At 44.0% G+C, this 20,671-nt stretch overlaps 3 protein-coding genes across 13 annotated transcripts in view; 2 read left to right on the top strand and 1 right to left on the bottom strand.

Annotated features, from left to right (window-relative positions):
* LOC121718927 overlaps nt 1-7,921 on the bottom strand; it is a 25,316-nt gene extending 17,395 nt beyond the window's left edge. Inside the window, exons 1-5 of one of the 2 annotated variants that reach the window (XM_042104372.1) lie at nt 6,571-7,921; nt 6,378-6,458; nt 4,127-4,306; nt 1,534-1,601; nt 614-671 (exon numbers count right to left, since the gene is read on the bottom strand). In XM_042104372.1, the coding sequence (XP_041960306.1) occupies nt 614-671; nt 1,534-1,601; nt 4,127-4,306; nt 6,378-6,458; nt 6,571-6,672 (489 nt within the window). In that variant the 5' untranslated portion in view covers nt 6,673-7,921. The remainder of the gene's footprint in view (nt 1-613; nt 672-1,533; nt 1,602-4,126; nt 4,307-6,377; nt 6,459-6,570) is intronic. The other variant, XM_042104370.1, reaches the window with a different exon arrangement.
* LOC121718788 (NACHT, LRR and PYD domains-containing protein 3-like) overlaps nt 1-20,671 on the top strand; it is a 1,510,793-nt gene that overhangs the window by 213,714 nt on the left and 1,276,408 nt on the right. The gene's annotated exons all lie outside the window — the stretch shown is intronic.
* On the top strand, nt 12,335-20,477 carry LOC121718865 (zinc finger protein 316-like). The gene is made up of 11 exons (XM_042104222.1): nt 12,335-12,505; nt 13,705-13,803; nt 14,871-14,966; nt 15,312-15,373; nt 16,092-16,140; nt 16,221-16,280; nt 17,241-17,322; nt 17,765-17,935; nt 18,413-18,686; nt 19,189-20,174; nt 20,310-20,477. The coding sequence occupies exons 1-11, from the start codon at nt 12,431-12,433 to the stop codon at nt 20,330-20,332; spliced, it is 1,977 nt and encodes a 658-aa protein (XP_041960156.1). The 5' UTR covers nt 12,335-12,430; the 3' UTR covers nt 20,333-20,477.

Below are 20,671 nucleotides of genomic sequence, written 5' to 3'. Positions count from 1 at the left end.
TTGATCCAAAGAGTAGGGGGTTCCCCAGTGTCTTGGCTAAATTTCCAACCTGGCCCATTCAATCTGGCCCCCTAACCATCCCCCCATTATGTAATTGGTTCATTCCCTCCCTTACTCTCTACATCAGTGTTTCTCAAACTTTTTCAGACCAAGGACCACTTAACCAATAAAAAAACCCTCATGGACCACCTAGCTAAAAAACACAGTGGATCTACTTCAACAGTATATTCCACAATATAGGCCTACTCACTGAACCACCTTGCCTGTTGTCTTTGCACCTTGCTTATTGTGTCAGAGAATTCATACGATTTAAATTGGTGTAGCTTACATAGGAAGTGTTTGGATTTACATATTGCAAACAACTCATCTGTATTATATTTTACCACGTCTGCTCGCGGACCACTTGAGATAGCTTACGGACCACCAGTGGTCCCCGGACCACACTTTGAGAAACACTGCTCTACATCAAGCTAGTGTTATGGTGTTCTGCCGCATAATGGCTGCTTTGAGTGTTGTGAAAAGCGCAGTAAAAACGTAATGTGTGTGTGCGTGTGCGTGTGCGTGTGCGTCTGCGTCTGCGTGCACCAGCGTGTGTGCGTGTGCGTGTGTGTACCTCCAGCTTGAGTTGGATCCCTCCAAGCTGCAGACACTCATCCACTTCCTGGAATCTCCTACAAAGGTCAAAGGTTAAAAGCTTAGAGGGGCAGAGAAGATAATAGCGGTTCCAAGTCAAGAAAGTTGGGGGAGTGAAGGGGGTTAAATCAATCAAAGCAATAGTCACTGAGTGATCAATTAATCAATCAAAGCAATAGTCACTTGGTGGTCAATTAATCAATCAAAGCAATAGTCACTGGGTGATCAATTAATCAATCAAAGCAATAGTCACTTGGTGATCAATTAATCAATCAAAGCAATAGTCACTGGGTGTTCAATTAATCAGTCAAGACTACTAAAAAAAGCAATAGTCACTGGGTGATCAATTAATCAAAGCAATAGTCACTGGGTGATCAACTACGTGACGTGTGACGTGCAATATTACTTACACATCAAATAACTAATAAACATCACATACACAACAACAGAGTCTGCTATTGAGTTCACATGTTATTGTGTGTGTGTGTGTATACCCATGACTACTTGCATGTATTATTGTGTGTAAGTGTGTGTACCCATGACGACTTGCATGTGTTATTGTGTGTGTGTGTGTACCCATGTCTACTTGCATGTGTTATTGTGTGTGTGTGTGTGTGTGTATGTGTGTTTGTGTACCCATGACTACTTGCATGTGTTATTGTGTGTGTGTGTGTGTGTGTGTATGTGTGTGTGTGTACCCATGACTACTTGCATGTGTTATTGTGTGTGTGTGTACCCATGACTACTTGCATGTGTTATTGTGTGTGTGTGTGTGTACCCATGACTACTTGCATGTGTTATTGTGTGTGTGTGTACCCATGACTACTTGCATGTGTTATTGTGTGTGCGTGTGTGTACCCATGACTACTTGCATGTGTTATTGTGTGTGCGTGTGTGTACCCATGACTACTTGGCCGGCTTTGGAGCTGCTGCACGCACTGCAGTTCTTTGGTCAGGGAAGTCACAGTCTGCATAAACATAAACATAAACACACACACACACGGAAGTCAGTCACAATCTGCATAAACACACACACACACACACACAATGTCTGCAATACGTTTCAAGGATTTTTTTAATGTGCTCCCCTAGAGTCACAGAGTGTTTATATTTACATAAGTACATCTCAGGGCTTGAGCACACACCCCCCCGCCCACACACACACACACACACACATACATATAGCCTCCTACTCCCCACACACACACCCACACCCACACACACACCCACACACATACACACACATATAGCCTCCTACTCCCCACACACACACACACACACACACACACACAGCCTCCTACTCCCCACACACACACACCCACACACACACACACACACACATATAGCCTCCTACTCCCCACACGCACACCCACACACACACACATATAGCCTCCTACTCCCCACACACACACACACACACACACACACACAGCCTCCTACTCCCCACACGCACACGCGCACACACACACACACACACACAGCCTCCTACTCCCCACACGCACATGCACACACACACACCACACACACATACATATAGCCTCCTACTCCCCACACGCACACCCACACACACACACACATGTGCACAGACACACACACACACACACACACACGCAGCCTCCTACTCCCCACACGCACACGCACACACACACACACACACACAGCCTCCTACTCCCCACACGCACATGCACACACACACACCACACACACATACATATAGCCTCCTACTCCCCACACGCACACCCACACACACACACACATGTGCACAGACACACACACACACACACACACACACACACACACACACACACACACACACACACGCAGCCTCCTACTCCCCACACGCACACGCACACACACACACACACACACAGCCTCCTACTCCCCACACGCACATGCACACACACACACCACACACACATACATATAGCCTCCTACTCCCCACACGCACACCCACACACACACACACATGTGCACAGACACACACACACACACACACACACACACACACACACACACACACACACACACGCAGCCTCCTACTCCCCTTAGCTATTGCAAATATAGACTTGCTATAGGTTGCAATTTCCAAATATTTGGGAAACTGCGAGTAAGGAGCTACGACACACAACCCTGCTGCTGAAGTGCCGCAAGGGCGCAGCACATGAACTTCAGTAACAATACATTTAAGCTCAGGATATACAGACCGGCCCATCCTCCCGAAGCTCCCGATTAGCCACTCTGGGCCTGTACTAGCATAAGTATTACGCGTTGCACAACGCTTGCACACAGTCGCATCTACCATTTTCTAAATCCAAAACTCCAGACTAATGTGACGCTGGTGCATCCTCCGACTCCGGGCTGCCTTCGTTATCGCTCCCACTTGCCCCATTTCTACACGTGACCCACAGCACTCCAAACCTCGTGCTTTCACGCGAAAAGGGGAAAAAAAAACTGTCTGAGGTCACATATGGACATGAGGCGACATTACGCATGCCATGAACCGCCAAACCCATACGATGCACTGAACCAAGACAAGCGAACCGAACAGTTCAGATTTTTTTTTTTTATGAGGGAAGGCGACAGCCTTCCCCAGCTGTTTATAACATGTTTGTAGCATATCAGTGTTCAACAGAATTATTTTTAAAAACAGAGGGGAAATATCAGTTTTTCCTAATAGCCTACCCTGCTACATATCTCTTAGATTTCGCTATCGAGCATTGTAGGAGATATTGACAGCACAATAACTTTTACAAAAGACCAGAAAACAATGCTATGGCATTTGTGGAGAAGAAGAATGTTTCTTGTGTTCTTCCTACATCTCACGGTAAGCTATTTCGTTGCTCTGATTGGTTGGGTCTTTCCAATTGAGTGCAGAGGCATTCCCCCCCTGTATCGGTTGAAACACGCCCCATAATTACGTCCCAATGGAGCAGTATCAGACTCATATTCTGACTTTGTGACTATTGCAACGCTTTTTGGGCACTTATCGGGCATCTATATGCGCGTGCACAAGGCTTCACGACACCAATCTTGCACCAGCGGCGAGATCACAACAGATAATTGGCACAATGTCTTCACAACACACCACATTATTGGCTCAATGTATTCACAACACACCACATGATTGGCTCAATGTATTCACAATACGTTCTGCCGCGGAACGGGTGTGATGTGTAGACAACTGCCATATTGGCGTTACAAACTAACCCTACGCATTTCTATGGAGGATTTTTTTGAGTGCTGTGTCTCCTCATTAGAAAGTCTCTGGATACATATGAACTAGCCCCATGCATTTCAATGGAGGATCTTTTGTCTCCTCATTAGAAAGTCTCTGGTGTTAGTGTGAAAGACGACTTCAAAACGGAGACAAATTGCAGAGTGTTGCTATAATTGCTATACAACTCATGTCTCTCTCTAACACACACACGCACGCACGCACACACACACACACACACACGCACGCGCACACACACACACTCTAACACACACGCACCTGGTTGGCCTTTGAGAGCGAGTTGTCCTTTTCCTCCAGTTGTTTCTGTAATTCCTCAATCTCCAACCTCAGCTGATTGTTAGACTCCGCCTCCTCTGCAAGACTCTGCCCAAGCTCCGCCTCTCTCTCCTCCATGCGACGAATCAGCACGCAGAGCTCTTGGTTCCTTGCCACTTCACGCTGATGACACACACACACAAATGCACAGAGGTGGGACCAAGTCACTGTTTGGCAAGTCACAAGTAAGTCCCAAGTCTTAGCACTCAAGTCCAAGTCAAGTCCCAAGTAAATACAGAGAAGGGCAAGTCGAGTCCAAGTCCAAGTCTCATCAAAGCCAAGTCGAGTCCAAGTCCAAGTCCCAATCTTTTTCAAGTCCTGAACAAGTCATCAGGTACTCTTCACTTAATAATGGCATTATTAGACTATCGATCATAATTTTAACACTTCCATCTAATCCACAGATTTTTTTTTATAAATACAGATTAAAATATGTTCAATGTTTCTGTCTTGAAATCTTTTACGATATATGCATGCACATACAATATACACATGTGCATACCTGAGTAATCTGTACAAAACGGATAGCTACATGACAAATATATATATTGTTTTTCCAAATTGCGGAGCACACTGTAAGTATGAGTAATAATTTGACTGATGGCATTTCACTGCGCTAGGCCACAGATTTGCCTGCAAACAATTTATTAGGCTGTCTGCCAGTGGCGACTCATAAGGGAAGCCAAGGTCAACACTTTTATATTATTTAAATGATAATAATGACACAGTAATTTTGTTTTAAAGTATTCATTTCTTAAGAAATACTACACATTTGATGCTGTTTATCTAATTTGTAAATGGTGCACTGTCACTTTAAGCACATTGTGTGCCACTGTCCACACATTCTCATAATGATCTTTTTTTTACCAGCTCCATTCATATGGCTAGTCCACAAACTCAAACATTGTTTGTGCCACATGTATAGCACAATATTAACAATGATAAGCATGATATTAAGTTGGCACAAACAGCTTTCATTCCTTTGGAAATAGATGCATGTATGACATGATGCGTGCTTGACATTTTCTGTTTGCAATTAAATGTGAATTATGAGCCTGGTAGCCAGTAGCCACCTAGCTAGCTGAGTGGAATGCGTATGCGTGGCATATCAATGTGCTTCATGTAAACAAATTATTGAATAGGCCTACTTCAAGACTCACCATTTCCATTACACAAAGGCAAAGACAACTCTTCATATTCTTGTCCACTTTCCAAATCACAGTGAGTTCAGCCTGTCATAGTGACCTGGATCTCATAGTTTATAACAGTAGTGAGAACCGGATAAATCCGCAATTTCCCCTAATCTCGTATTTGTTGCCTTCATGATTTCCTTTTATACGTTTCTTATATTTAAAAGAAAATATCAATCACCATCAACAATGACAAGCCAGCTGGAACCTGCCACTCGTTTTCTCTCCCTCTCGTGCGTGCTTAGATGGGGTTCTCAATTAAATGCAGTAGGCTAGCATAAGTTCAAGTTGGATCTTAATGGAGAGGACTCGAAAAGTATCATCTTTATGTAACATGCTGTTGGTGCATTTTGACATTGTAAACGTTCTCTAACAAGAGTGCAAATCAGTTTGCAGTAAAGCTACTAGTTATTGGCTAAATGTTGGTCGTTTCTCTGTCTCTTGGTGCCCTACACACAGTGCATAACGCATGTGGGGGTAGCGGCATCACTGAACTGTGCTCTGGACTGGCAGCTTGTCTCCGCTATTTTTTATTTTTTTTAGTCGCGGAGGGAAAGCATCTCTGGGGTGACTGGTCCATGATCAGGAAATTTAGTTTTTGACTCGAGACATGTCAAGTCGTCACAAGTCAGAGGCAAAGTCCGAGTCAAGTCTCGAGTGAATAGTATTCAAGTCCAAGTCGAGTCGCAAGTCATGCCGAATTTTATCAAGTCAAGTCTGAAGTCATTAAAATCATGACTCGAGTCTGACTCGAGTCCAAGTCATGTGACTCGAGTCCACATGTCTGCAAATGCATATATATATATATATATAGCATATTGTAGAAGTTCCACAGTATAGGTTAATTGCAATAGTGCATTAGATAAGTTAAAGTGCTTTGGAGGAAATAATTGATTTCCTGTTTGTTGAAGTCATTGGGGATCACCACTGTTACTGTAGGTGGAGTGTAGGTGGCTTGGTGGCTTGCTCGCTTGTGTGTGTGTGTGCGTGTGTGTGTGTGTTACCTGTAATGCTTGTGTGATGCATTGGGTAGCCTTCTCCAGGTTGACGCAGACTCTCTTGTGACTCTGGTCAATCTCATCCATCTATACATGCGCACACATCACAAACATACAATTCATGATATTGGCGAGAGAGGTAGTGCTTACTTCTGAAATGTTACTGAAAGTAGACTGTTAGTCGTGTCTTCCAACCTACCTTCTCGGAGTGGACCGCTCTCCGGAGACTCTCGCTGCCGGTGGGCCTATGTTGCGACTGTAAACTGCGCCAGGAGCGTGTGACAAAGCTCCTAGGCTCCATTTCTGATCGTTTTGAACTGTGTTAACTCGCTAGATGTGTTGAATACTAATTTTACAATGAAAAATATCACCAGAAGACAACTTTGAGTGACGGCTAAACAAACTTAATCTTTGGTGAGAACAAAAAGTGTACACACACTAGCATTGAGCGTTATCAAGGTCAACCTGTCTTCACTAATAAAATGCGATCAGGAGAAAGCAAGCGACAACTCTCAGTCTAACGGGGATGGCAGATCATTTCTAAATAAGGCCTTTGGTCGCATGGACTGAAGAGGCTGGGGAGAGGTGCATAGCTGTCAACATTGAGCTTTTACAATAAGGGAAATATCCTAAGATTCTTACCCAAAATAAGATAATTTTTTTTTGTCTTTCTGTTGCAACAAGAATTCAGACTACAGACTACAGCACAGGTTACCCAGACTACAGACTACTACTGCTCCACTAACTAAACTGCTGTGAAGCTGTAAAGCTACCTCTAACGTGACTGCTTACAGATTGTCACTCTAAGATCTGGAAGGGCAAATCCGGAGAACAACAGGACAACCGTAGCCTAACGTTACAGAGACTGCCAGGTCCGCTGGTACGGCTAATGCTATGAGAGTGTTAAAATACAGGATATTTTACGGGGAAATATTGAAACGGGAAGACAACGGAAAAAAAGTTTAAATACGTGAGAAACCTGGAAGAAAACGCGAGGGTTGGAGGTATGGTTGCAGGTATGGAGAAGTGTATCTCAGTCCGGTTTAACCATTAAGGCTTCTGTAGATTTAGGTCTCAAGCAACCGTCCAAATGCCCTCCATCGTGCCGGATTAAATATATATATATATATGACGACACATGCAAGAACTGCACGAAGGTTAATTCATGTGCAGTTCTTTATACTGTGTAATTGATAACAATCATGTGTAGGTTATTTAAGCTACTGTCTCCTAAAGAGGGGCTAGCAACAACTCAGCGCGACTAGATCGTTGTTGTTCAAGGAAGTCGAACGCCGGAAATAGGAATACATTGTCTTCAAAGTAAAGGTTGTGCGTTTTAAAAAGTTAGAGAATTTTAGAAAATGTATGCACTAGTAGTCTTGCCATTTTTTTGTGTTTATTAAATGTGTGTTCGTTCCATGCCGGTTATTCTGTCACGGTTGCATCGCCCCTTAATCATGACTGTATCACCCCTGAAGACTTTTCTTTTGCCATTTTTTTCCATAAATAGACGACGAAGAAGAGACAAAAATAATTGCAAGAAATAAGGAGGGAAAGTAATATCATCGCCACCTACTGGATGCGTTCCTAGAGTTTAGCTGAGTCAGAGAATGTTATTCTATTATTCTTATTATATTATACTCTTATATTCTCGAAACTAGGTATGGTGAAGGGTATGTGACGATTGGCATATAGTACTGTAGCGTTTCACCAAGAGCCAGAGTTTCATGAACTGGTTTATTGTCACCAAAGCACACAATGCAGCATATAACACACAGCGGCCCGTGTCAGGCCCAGAACCGAAAAGAGGCAGAACTTCCTCGAACCGTAGCCTATATTCCCCGGGGGTCCCACCCCCCTCTCACCAGGCTGCCAACCATGAGCGTGCCCGGGGTTATGCATAGCACGGGCACTCCCTGATTGACAGCCGGTCGCTACAGTACAGTATAAGATCCTCTCTCAATGCTAATCAAACCAGCTATATCAGGGGGGCAGGGGCTAGTGATGGGTCTGGAAAACTGTCTCTGAGCTTCGGACTTGTAACCGGAGGGTTGCCGGTTCGAACCCCGACCAGTAGGCACGGCTGAAGTGCCCTTGAGCAAGGCACCTAACCCCTCACTGCTCCCCGAGCGCCGCCGTTGTAGCAGGCAGCTCACTGCGCCGGGATTAGTGTGCTTCACCTCACTGTGTGTTCACTGTGTGCTGAGTGTGTTTCACTAATTCACGGATTGGGATAAATGCAGAGACCAAATTTCCCTCACGGGATCAAAGGAGTATACTTATACTTATAGACCCCAGTGGAACAACAGCATCATAGTTGGCCCCACAAGACTTCCTTTTTAACATTATGTTATCTTAATGCAGAGGAAGTAGATTGGGGCCCAAATAGAACGTTCAAGCATTGTTTTTGTTTTTATTGTTGAAAGGGTAGACCCTTTCAACAATAAAAACAAAAACAATGCTTTTTTATGGACCCTTTCAAGAGAGTTCCATTATCAGCATCATAGTTGGCCCCACAAGGCTTCCGTTTTAACATTCCATATGTTATCTTAATGCAGAGGAAGTAGATTGGGGCCCAAATAGAACGTTCAAGCATTGTTTTTGTTTACCTTGTTGAAAGGGTCCATAAAAGAGAGTTCCATTATCAGCATCATAGTTGGCCCTACAAGGCTTCCGTTTTAACATTCCATAATGTTACGAAAATTCCAAGAGATTCCGAATTTTTTTCATGGGTTTTACGGGTTAGAGTAATGTTGTCAAATAAGCCATTACTTCAATTCATCGTGTTTCCTTACTCTCTGACAACATATGGTGATCATTTTTGGAATGGTTACAGTTTATTTTCCATTATTTCCTACATACTGGACCTTTAATGCAGAGGAAGTAGATTAGGAACCAAGTAGAACGTTCAAGCATTTTTTTTGTTTTTATTGTTGAAAGGGTCTATACTTATACATGGATTTCTATGCAACGTCACGAAAACATGAGTGCGCAACCAAGAGGCAGAAAGCACCACAGAACAGCATAGAGCAATGCAAAAGAGCAAAAGAATAAAATGAGTTTTTGTGCTGAAAACGGCACCAATTCGAAATCACGATGGTTAGAGAATGTTAAATATGTTCAATATCTCTAACGGAATGCATGTCTTCGACAAAAATGACAAAATACGATGTTATATTAATAATGCAAATGAACGTCAAACTTTGAAATGAAGTCTGAAATTAGATAATATTATCATTGAGACAACAGGGGTATACAAAAAAATCCGATTGTAGCTTACAGCAGCTGACTATTTAGGTTAAGTTAACGTTGTGGACGGCCACCAAGCGTCTTCTGCCTCACGGCTGCGCGCGCATCTAGTTTTGTTGGTAAACGGGAAACCCGTGTATATACTTATCCACTCTCTGTAGGAAACCCGTGTATATACTTATCCACTCTCTGTAGGGCTTTCCTGATGGCGATTGTGCAGTTCCCATGCATTCCACACCGTGGAGCAGCTGGGGAGGATCTGAGGCAGGAGTCTCAAACTCAAATGAGCTGGGGGCCAATTCTGCCAACGTCATCTGATTGGAGGGCCGGCTATTTCTGAAAATGCAATGTTCTTTTTTTTAAAATACCACACAAAACTGCAAACAGAAAGTGCAAGTGTTTTTATCTAGTTTTAGACACCTGTACTAGCAACCTTAGCTTATAAATAAAATAATGATAAAATAAATATTAATACAAATTATAAAACAAATGAAAAGCATAAAAACAGGTATGTGTGTGTTTCACACCAAATAAAAATATTTTCCTCTCATAACTTTTTTAAACCTGGCGAACTATAGGCGTCAGGGTTAAGAAAGCAACACCATTGCATTTTTACATCAAAATTTCAAAAGGCCATGGCTTTAAAATGGTCAGAGATAAAGTCCTACTGTAAATGTAAAAATCTTTGTAAATTTATCCATCTAATTTGCCACTGGATGGCAAGCACCTCAAATTATGCACCTTTCAGTAAATACTGGATGAACATATTTGAGCAGGTTTACTTTCCTTTTTTCATATTACCCACATAACAAATTAACAGGAAAACATCTAAGATGTATACCAACACCTAAGATGTATATGGTTTCTAATCCACAAGGCCTACAATAAAGTATTCTGGTCAAATCAGTTCCTATCGCGGGTAATCTGAGTACCCAGACGTTCGCATCATATTGCGGGTGACTTTGTAGTTTAGAGCCCTATTTCTACTAGCCCTGCTGTCTGTACCACGTCCATTACGGACACTATCATCACGATTACCACTGCAACCTCCAAGCTATGTTGGGCAGAGGGTCGAAAAGCATGGTATGCTTAGTGGACACAGTATAGGCCTATACACGCAGACGCACCTCCATTCAATAGACGATCGATCATAATCTCCAAAAGGATATTCTCCTTCAGATTTAGAATAATGAATAACATAGCCTACCTAAGACTTCATCACACGTAAACGTTTTTCAACATTTGGTGTAGGCCTATTTCTGCTTAATTTCTGCTTTAATTTATGCAACACTATGGCCTGCATCGCTTCCGCGTCATTACAAATGCACGTATTTGTGTTTCTCGCGTGTAATACAAGTTTTTCCTGAAAACTTTGCGCAGCGATTTTGGGTTTGAATGAAGCTCTGGATGTCTAGCACATAGTGGAGCAGAGTACAGATTAGATGTGTCACTGTACTTGGAACTATCGTCTATTTTAATCAGTATCGTTGTTTGTTACAATTAAAAATAGTCTCAAGGGCCGAATTACATTATTATTTTGACATACGTCGCGGGCCAGAATAGGGATTTGACCCGCGGGCCGGGTGTTTGAGACCCCTGATCTGAGGGGAGAGTCCAGATGTTTTCAGCCACAGCCACGCAGAGACCAAGAGAAGCCAAAGAATGAGGTTAAATGAAAATAGAAAATAATGGGCCAAAGCCAGAAGAATGCTGTCAGCACCCAATTGTACACACACACACACACACACACACACACACACACACACACACACACATTTTTATTTGCACACAAATACATTACACAAACCACACACAATCACATGCATACAAACACATTGTTTGGTTTGTGCTTGCTTGCACACATAGCGTAGGTGTATTTTGATAGTGAGCTCTTTGTGTGTATAAAGTTGCATTAATCTGTTTTCAAAACATCTCCTTGTTTCCTCATTCTGCCCCCATCACACACACACACTGCTTTCACTTGCCTAAGTCGGGAACAAAACAGAGGTGATTGGTCTGGGAGTAATCCTTGGCTCTGACATCAGGCATGCTTATAAAGACAGCCTTCTTTCACCAAAGAAACAAAGTTTTTTTTTTTTTACATTTTTTATGAATTGGACATATATTGAATTCAACACTTAAACTGGTAGTGAAAGGTAATGGCTTATGCACAGAATGCCACACAGGAAGATGTGGATAATGTTTTATTTAGATGAAGGAGGTGTAATATTCACATACAATATAATACGATTTAAGTTAAAAGCATTACCTATATGAGATTATGTTGGCCAATTATGCACGCCGTGGTTTGTAAGCTGCACAGCATGCTCAGTGTGTGATTACAATGAACGAGAAGCAGAGACACGTTTATAAACAAGTTTATAGCACATCAGTGTGTTCATACATTTGATACATTCTGCATGAGTCAAGACAGGAGGCTACAGTGAGATGGCAAGAAATGGACAATAACATTGATGAGGAATGCAAAGAGACAGAATTAGAACCTTATTTACTTTCCTGAAAGACACCGAACTGAGTTAATGAGAATAATTTGCTATTTTTGTTTGTTTGTTTTGTTATTATTTATCAATTTATTTTACACCCTCTTGATTGAGTAGACAAAGGTTTCTGCAACGCTCTATACACTCCTGTACAGTAGGTGGCGGTATGAAACAATTGAACAATGACCTAAAGAAGAAGCAGAAGAAGAAGAGACGAAAACGAAGAAGAAAAATACTTGAAAAAAGGAGAAAAGTTAGTGCCAGTGAATTTAATTAAAAGTTCGCTGGCTGCACGCTGAACTTACCGAAATGTATGCAGTAATTTTACCGAAATATAGACTAAGTGTGCCTAGCATGCCGCCGCCGCTGCCGTCATCCATTAACGTGAGTCAAAGGTTTATGTGTTTGTGTTCATAATGTTGTTGTTTGCACGCGCATTTTAGCCATCGGTATTTAGAATAGAATAGGTCTTTATTGTCATTGTCACAGGTAGCCTACAACGAAATTTAAAGTGCTCTCCCGCCAGTGCAATATTCATGAGTCTATACAAATAAGAATACATAGAAACAGTATGAACATACATCTACAGACATGTATACTTTCTGTCATTGCACTGATCCATTTCACAACAGATTCCATATTGCACCTTATTTCTTACCTGTAGCATTGAGGGTGGTTATTGCGGCTGGATAAAAGCTGTGTTTGAGTCTATTTGTCCTTGCGTTAATTGTTCTGTATCGTCTGCCCGAAGGCAACAGTTCAAACGGAGTGTCTGGGATGTTCCGCTTTTTTCTGAGACAATGGGAACTGTGTAGTTCTTCCAGTGTCGAGAGAGGGCAGCCGGCAATCTTTTGGTGACCCTCTGGAGCGCTTCCTCTTTTCCGCTGTGCAGCTGGTGCACCAACCATATGCTCATGCAGTATGTTACATGCTCTCAATGGAGGCACGACCAAAGGACACCAGCAGTACTGTATGTTACATGCTCTCAATGGAGGAGTTATCGTTAGGTAAAGCCTGCTTTGCTCCTCTCAATGGAGGCTCGGCCAAAGGACACCAGGAGTATGTTCGTATGCTCTCAATGGAGGCTCGGCCAAAGGACACCAGCAGTATGTTAGTATGCTCTCAATGGGGCAGCCTACTGGTTAGCGCTTCGGACTTGTTACCGGAAGGATGCCGGTTCGAACCCCGACTAGTTGGCACGGCTGAAGTCCAGCACTGCCTGTTGTTGCAGGCAGCTCACTGCGCCTGGATTAGTGTGTGCTTCACCTCACCTGTGTGTGTGTGTTTGTGTGTGTGTGTGTGTGTGTGTCTTCCTCAACCAGTCACGTCCTGCCCCCCTCTTGCACTCTGATGATTGACAGCCGGTCGCTGTAATCTGTGTGGTTTCCATAGCGCTGACACTTTGATGATTGACAGCCGGTCGCTGTAATGTGTGTGGTTTCCATAGCGCCAGCTGGCACTCTGATTCCAGCCAATGCGTGTGTGATTTTTTAAAAAATGTTTTTGGAAGTCTTTTTATATTGGAAGCTCAGAGCTGAACTGCCTTTGATGATAATGATGGTTGTGTGTGTGTGTGTGTGTAGATGGAAGATGGGAATCAGCAGCAGTATGTGGAAATGACCTACAAGCAAGTTTGCATTGACCTGGAGAGGGCCACTCAGTGTATAACACAAATATTACAGGTAAGAAACACACACACACACACACACACACACACACAAATATTACAGGTAAGAAACACACACTCACACACACACACACACAAATATTACAGGTAAGAAACACACACTCACACACACACACACACAAATATTACAGGTAAGAAACACACACTCACACACACAAATATTACAGGTAAGAAACACACTTACACTCACACACACACACACACACACACAAATATTACAGGTAAGAAACACACACACACACACACACACACACAAATATTACAGGTAAGAAACACACACACACACACACACACACACACACACACACACACACACACAAATATTACAGTTAAGAAACACATGCACACACACACACACACACACACACACACACACACACAAATATTACAGTTAAGAAACACACACACACACACACACAAATATTACAGGTAAGAAACACGCACACACACACACACACATACACGCACACACACAAATATTACAGGTAAGAAACACAGACAGACAGACAGACTCTCACACGCAAGTATTACGGGTAAGAAACACACACACACACACACACACACACACACACACACACACACACTGTATTATTACAGGTAAGAAGCACACTACTGAAAACTGTTTGATATTCTGTTATTTTATGCAGTTGCCCAGCTAGACTGATGACACAGAAAACACTTACCGGTAATGGAGTCTGTAGATGGATTATATAGAGCGCGGAATAAGCCGGTGTATTTTCATAGTCTGTAGATGGATGCTATAGAGCACGGAATGGAGTCTGTAGATAGTGTGGAATAAGCCGGTGTCTTTTCATACCCCTGACTAATTTGGATTTAGAGTTCTCGTTTTACAGAGGAGGGCTCAGAAATGGCCTTTTCTATATATTTCTCTATTTTATATTTCTAAATGGGTCATCTCCTGTCTCGTTCTCATCAGTTCTTCTGTAGGCCTCATGAGTTTCAATCTTTTGAATTATTGAAAATTAACAGGTCTGTGATAACGTCTTTGAAGTGTTTGACTATGTTTGTGTGTGTGTGTGTGTGTGTGTGTGTGTGTCTCAGAGTGAAGTGGAGTCAAACAAGCAGCTGAAATTGAAGATCGATCAACTTCAGAACGGCTTGGAGGAAAAGGACAAATTACTGACACAGGCCAACCAGGTGTGTGTGTGTGTGTGTGTGTGTGTATGTGTATGTGTGTGTGTGTGTGTGTGTGTGTGCGTGCATCTGAGTAATAATGCAACTCGCTTTAAATTTCTCAGAGAATATAATTAAGTCTTTTATTTACATGGCACATGTTTCATACATAAAGTGCACAGATACCAAGACATGATAAATGTACAATTAGAAAAACTGTGCATGTGTGTTACTGGAGGTTGCTATACATTTGACATATTTGTTTGTCTAGTGTGTGTGTGTGTGTGTGTGTGTGTGTGTGTGTGTGTTTGTAAATGTAAGTGGAATTAAATGTTTTTATTCAAGGTGTGTGTGTGTGCGCTTATACAGACTGTCACATACCTGAGGAATGAACTGATGAACCTACATCAGCGACTGCAGAGTACCAACAGGTAAATGCATGCATACATATAAATGCATACACACACACACACATATACATAGACACACACTGCAGAGTACCAACAGGTAAATGCATGCATACATATAAATGCATACACACACACACACACACACACACACACATATGCATAGACACACACTGCAGAGTACCAACAGGTAAATGCATGCATACATATAAATGCATACACACACACACACACACACACACACACACACACACATATGCATAGACACACACTGCAGAGTACCAACAGGTAAATGCATGCATACATATAAATGCATACACACACACACACACACACACACACATATGCATAGACACACACTGCAGATTACATACAACAGGTAAATGCATGCATATATATAAATGCATACACACACACACATACATAGACACACACTGCAGATTACATACAGGTAAATGCATGACAAATGTGTCAGACACACACACAGACAGACACACAGAGAGAGACATAGACTGCAGATTACATACAGGTACATACATACATGCCCATGTTAATCCCTAGGACCACACACACACGCATACTACAGAGTACACTTAGGTACATACACACACATGTTAATCCCTCCGGACACACAGACGCACACATACTCAGTGGAACACCCTACAGATCAAGGGTTGTATTGTGCCAAATAAGTCTGATGTCACCTTTAACCTTTGAACTCTTTAACCTCTGACCCCTATAGTGCATCCAAGGAAGTGAAGGGAGGCTATGATGGTGAACTTAAAACTGAGGTACACACACACACACAAAAATCCATTGACACATGATGTCTGATAGTCAGAGTGTGATGGTCTTCTCTCGTCTTATGAAGGTTAAAGAAGAAGCTGATAATGATGGATATGGGGACTCCAGTGGAGCTGAACTGATACAGGTACCATAAGCTAATGCTAATTAATCTAGCGTACTGTAAGTCTGATGTGATTTTAGTTTAGCATTTATCAACATTACTGATACAGGTATCAGTAATGTAATCAGTAATGGGCAGCCGTGGCCCACTGGTTAGCACTCTGGACTTGTAACCGGAGGGTTGCCGGTTCGAGCCCCGACCAGTGGGCCGCGGCTGAAGTGCCCTTGAGCAAGGCACCTAACCCCTCACTGCTCCCCGAGCGCCGCCGTTGAAGCAGGCAGCTCACTGCGCCGGGATTAGTGTGTGCTTCAGTTCACTGTGTGCTGTTTGTGTTTCACTAATTCACCGATTGGGTTAAATGCAGTAAGTCTAATCCACATTAAAATGTAGGGTCTGGGCACTCACTGTTCGCAGTGCTCAGTCCGAGGGGTGGGATGATCGGTTGTCTTTCAAATTCCCTCTGCACGCAATAGGACAGCGGCAGCACTATGAGTCCCATGCGTTTCCCACCAGCGGAGCTAGTTGGCTAGTTCAAACTTTTGCCAACTTAATAAAAGCTTAACTCGCGTCACACTGTTCGCCAACAGCAACATTATCTGATTTGTTTTCAAGTAGCAGGGAATTCAAGCCAAACTGATGCAACTCTGCCATTAATCATTATGTTAAGCCCGCCTAACGACTCTATACACGATTTGATTGGCCTGATAGAAGTTTAATTTTTCAAGCTCACAAGCCAACGGAGAGGTGCTAGACTAGCCCTGGCAGCAAATGTAATTTGGCGCTAGGGTGCGTCTAGATTTCTAGGCTAATTGACATTACCAATTACTGAAAATTTTGACTTGACAAGCTGATGGTAATTAAGCTGCTAACTGACAAGCTAATTCTAATGAATCTGCTAATAAAACTGCTAATCTGCTAACTAAAATAACTAGCTAATGCTAATCTGCTAACGAGTCCTCTGGTGTTGTTTGGCATGTCACGCAGACTGTGCTGGTGTTATCGGATGGGCAGAGGCTGCTGCTGCCCCCTATCTCTGGAGATGGGGATGACATGTACAGTCAGTCTGGTAAGCTGGGGCAGAGAACACACACACACACACACACACACACACACACACACACACACACACACACACACACTCAGTCAGTCAGGTAAGCTGGGGCAGAGAACACTCACTCACACTCACTAACACACTCACACACACTCACTCAATCGCTCACACACTCATACACTCACTAACACACATTCACTAACACACACTCACACACACTCACTCACACACTCAATCACTCATTTAGTCACTCACTCACTCACTCACTCACACTCACTAACACACTCACACTCACACTCACTCAGTCGCTCACTCACTCATACAGTCACACTCAGTCACACTCAGTCGCTCACTCGCTCACTCTCTCACATACTGTACTCACTGCGTTTTATGTGTACTTCAGTATTCCGATTATGTGTGTGTGTGTGTGCGTGTGTGTGTGCCTCTGGTACAAATGGAAAAGGTTCCTCCAGTCAGTCACCAGGCCCCCCCTCCTCAAGGAGGAAGTTCCCCTGCCCTGTGTGTGGAAAAGGCTTCCGCTTCCGATACGACCTCAACATGCACCACAAGCGCCTTCACACGTGTCACAAGCAACCATGTGCTTCGTCTTCACCAGCTGTTCACACAGGTATTCACCAGGTGTACCTCATTTTCAACTGGTGTTTCTCAAAATGTGGGGTCACAATTAGCATGGCAGATTTGCTGGCCCTGACTTAAATCATTACTTCTAAAGCTAGCTGCCAAGCTAAAGCATCACTTCTAAAGCTAGCTGCCATTTATGGGTATAGTGCTAAAGCATCACTTCTAAAGCTAGTTGCCATTTATGGGTATAGTGCTAAAGCATCACTTCTAAAGCTAGTTGCCATTTATGGGTATAGTGATAAAGCATCACTTCTAAAGCTAGTTGCCATTTATGGGTATAGTGATAAAGCATCACTTCTAAAGCTAGTTGCCATTTATGGGTATAGTGCTAAAGAATCACTTCTAAAGCTAGCTGCCATTTATGGGTATAGTGCACTTTTAACTTGTTTTAATTCTTGTATTTGTGTCTTTATGTATGCGTGCATTGTTTGTGTGTGTGTGTGTGTGTGTGTGTGTGAGAAAGCATCCTCGATCCCAGAGCGACTCTATGCCTGTGCTTACTGCCCCAAGCGCTACGTGAGCCCTGGCAACCTCCGCTCCCACGAGCGCTCCCATGTGAGGTCAAAGTCGCACGCCTGCCCTAAGTGCCGCCGCACCTTCCTCTACAAGAAGCAGCTGGTGGCCCACTTACACACGCACGTCCACGACAGCGACCCCGTCCGCCCAAGGCCACGGCACGCCCGACCGCCCTCCGCCTACTTCGCGTCGCGCCGAGCCGCCGAGGCGCTTACCAGAAGGTTCCCTTTTATTTATGTTTTATATAATTACGACTATTGGTTCCCTTTAATTTATGTTTTATATAATTACGACTATTGGTTCAATGTGGATTATTTGTATTATTTATTTATGTTTTATATAATTACGACTATTGGTTCAGTGTTGGTTATTTGTATTATTTGTCTTTGTAGTTATTCACTCATTGCACTTTGGTCAGTTTCTGCTGTGTGTAAATGCGCTTCATGAATTCAATGGACTCACTCACTCACTCACACATTCACACACTCACTCACTCAGACACTCACTCACTCACTCACTCACTCACTCACTCACTCACTCACTCACTCACTCACTCACTCACTCACTCACTCACTCACTCAGACACACACTCACTCACTCACTTACTCACTTACTCACTTACTTACTCATTCACTCACTTACTTTACTTACTTACTCACTCACTCACTAAGGTTCCAGTGCTTCATGTGTGTACATGTGCTTTATGATTACTTCCTTTCTAAGGTTCCAGTGCTTCATGTGCCCGAGAGCCTTCACGGACAGGCTGCAGCTGGACACCCACAGGCGGCAGCGGCACAACTCCACGATGATTGCCCCGGTGAAGGCGAAGAGGACGTCGGCGTACGCCTGTGGCTTGTGCCAGGAGAGGTTCACCTCCAGCTGTCGGCGAGCGGAGCACGAGCGCACGGCGCACGCCAAGGAGGAGTCCGAGTTCGTCTGCCCGCTGACCAGCTGCGGGAGAAGGTTCCGGATGGAGGAGGCCCTGATCACCCACGAGTGGCACGCCCACAAGCGGAAGCCGCAGAAGAGGAAGTTGTCCGCCTGCACGCTGTGCGGACACAAGTACACGGGCCTGTTCGATCTGCTCAAACACACGCGCAGGCACACGGCAGAGAGTGGAGGGAGCGTTCACACAGGACCGGGTGGAGAGAGCGTTCACGCAGGACAGGGTGGAGGAAGCGTTCACACAGGACAGGGTGGAGAGAGTAGAGGGAGCGTTCACACAGGACAGGGTGGAGGGAGCGTTCACACAGGACATGGTGGAGGGAGCGTTCACACAGGACAGGGTGGAGGGAGCGTTCACGCAGGACAGGGTGGAGAGAGTAGAGGGAGCGTTCACGCAGGACAGGGTGGAGGGAGCGTTCACGCAGGACAGGGTGGAGAGAGTAGAGGGAGCGTTCACACAGGACAGGGTGGAGGGAGCGTTCACACAGGACAGGGTGGAGGGAGCGTTCACACAGGACAGGGTGGAGGGAGCGTTCACACAGGACAGGGTGGAGAGAGTAGAGGGAGCGTTCACACAGGACAGGGTGGAGGGAGCGTTCACACAGGACAGGGTGGAGAGAGTAGAGGGAGCGTTCACACAGGACAGGGTGGAGGGAGCGTTCACACAGGACAGGGTGGAGGGAGCGTTCACACAGGACAGGGTGGAGAGAGTAGAGGGAGCGTTCACACAGGACAGGGTGGAGAGAGCGTTCACACAGGACAGGGTGGAGGGAGCGTTCACACAGGACAGGGTGGAGAGAGTAGAGGGAGCGTTCACGCAGGACAGGGTGGAGAGAGTAGAGGGAGCATTCACGCAGGACAGGGTGGAGAGAGTAGAGGGAGCATTCACGCAGGACAGGGTGGAGGGAGCGTTCACACATAGTCTTGCTCCTGACATGACAAGAGATTTCACTGTACATGCCAAACAGACAATAAACCATTTCTGTCTTAAAGGTGCTCTAAGCGATGCCAATGTGTTTTTAAAGGTGCTCTAAGCGATGCCAATGCGTTTCTGTGTTAAAGGTGCTCTAAGCGATGCCAATGTGTTTCTGTCTTAAAGGTGCTCTAAGTGATGCCAATGCGTATCTGTCTTTAAGGTGCTCTAAGCGATGCCAATGCGTTTCTGTCTTAAAGGTGCTCTAAGCGATGCCAATGTGTTTTTAAAGGTGCTCTAAGCGATGCCAATGCGTTTTTTAGGCTAAAAGATTTGCACTTAGGCTAC

This window comes from Alosa sapidissima, chromosome 9 (assembly GCF_018492685.1).
Source record: "Alosa sapidissima isolate fAloSap1 chromosome 9, fAloSap1.pri, whole genome shotgun sequence".
NCBI classification, from domain to species: Eukaryota; Metazoa; Chordata; class Actinopteri; order Clupeiformes; family Clupeidae; genus Alosa; species Alosa sapidissima.
This window is presented reverse-complemented; position numbering and strand designations above follow the sequence as displayed.

Bases quoted from the DNA above. Each gene is read 5' to 3' on its own strand.
- LOC121718865 (XM_042104222.1), top strand. From the start codon at position 12,431: ATGTATGCAGTAATTTTACCGAAATATAGACTAAGTGTGCCTAGCATG. The intron at 16,281-17,240 runs GTACCATAAGCT...CATGTCACGCAG, and splicing joins GTGGAGCTGAACTGATACAG to ACTGTGCTGGTGTTATCGGA. The intron at 17,323-17,764 runs GTAAGCTGGGGC...CTGGTACAAATG, and splicing joins TGACATGTACAGTCAGTCTG to GAAAAGGTTCCTCCAGTCAG.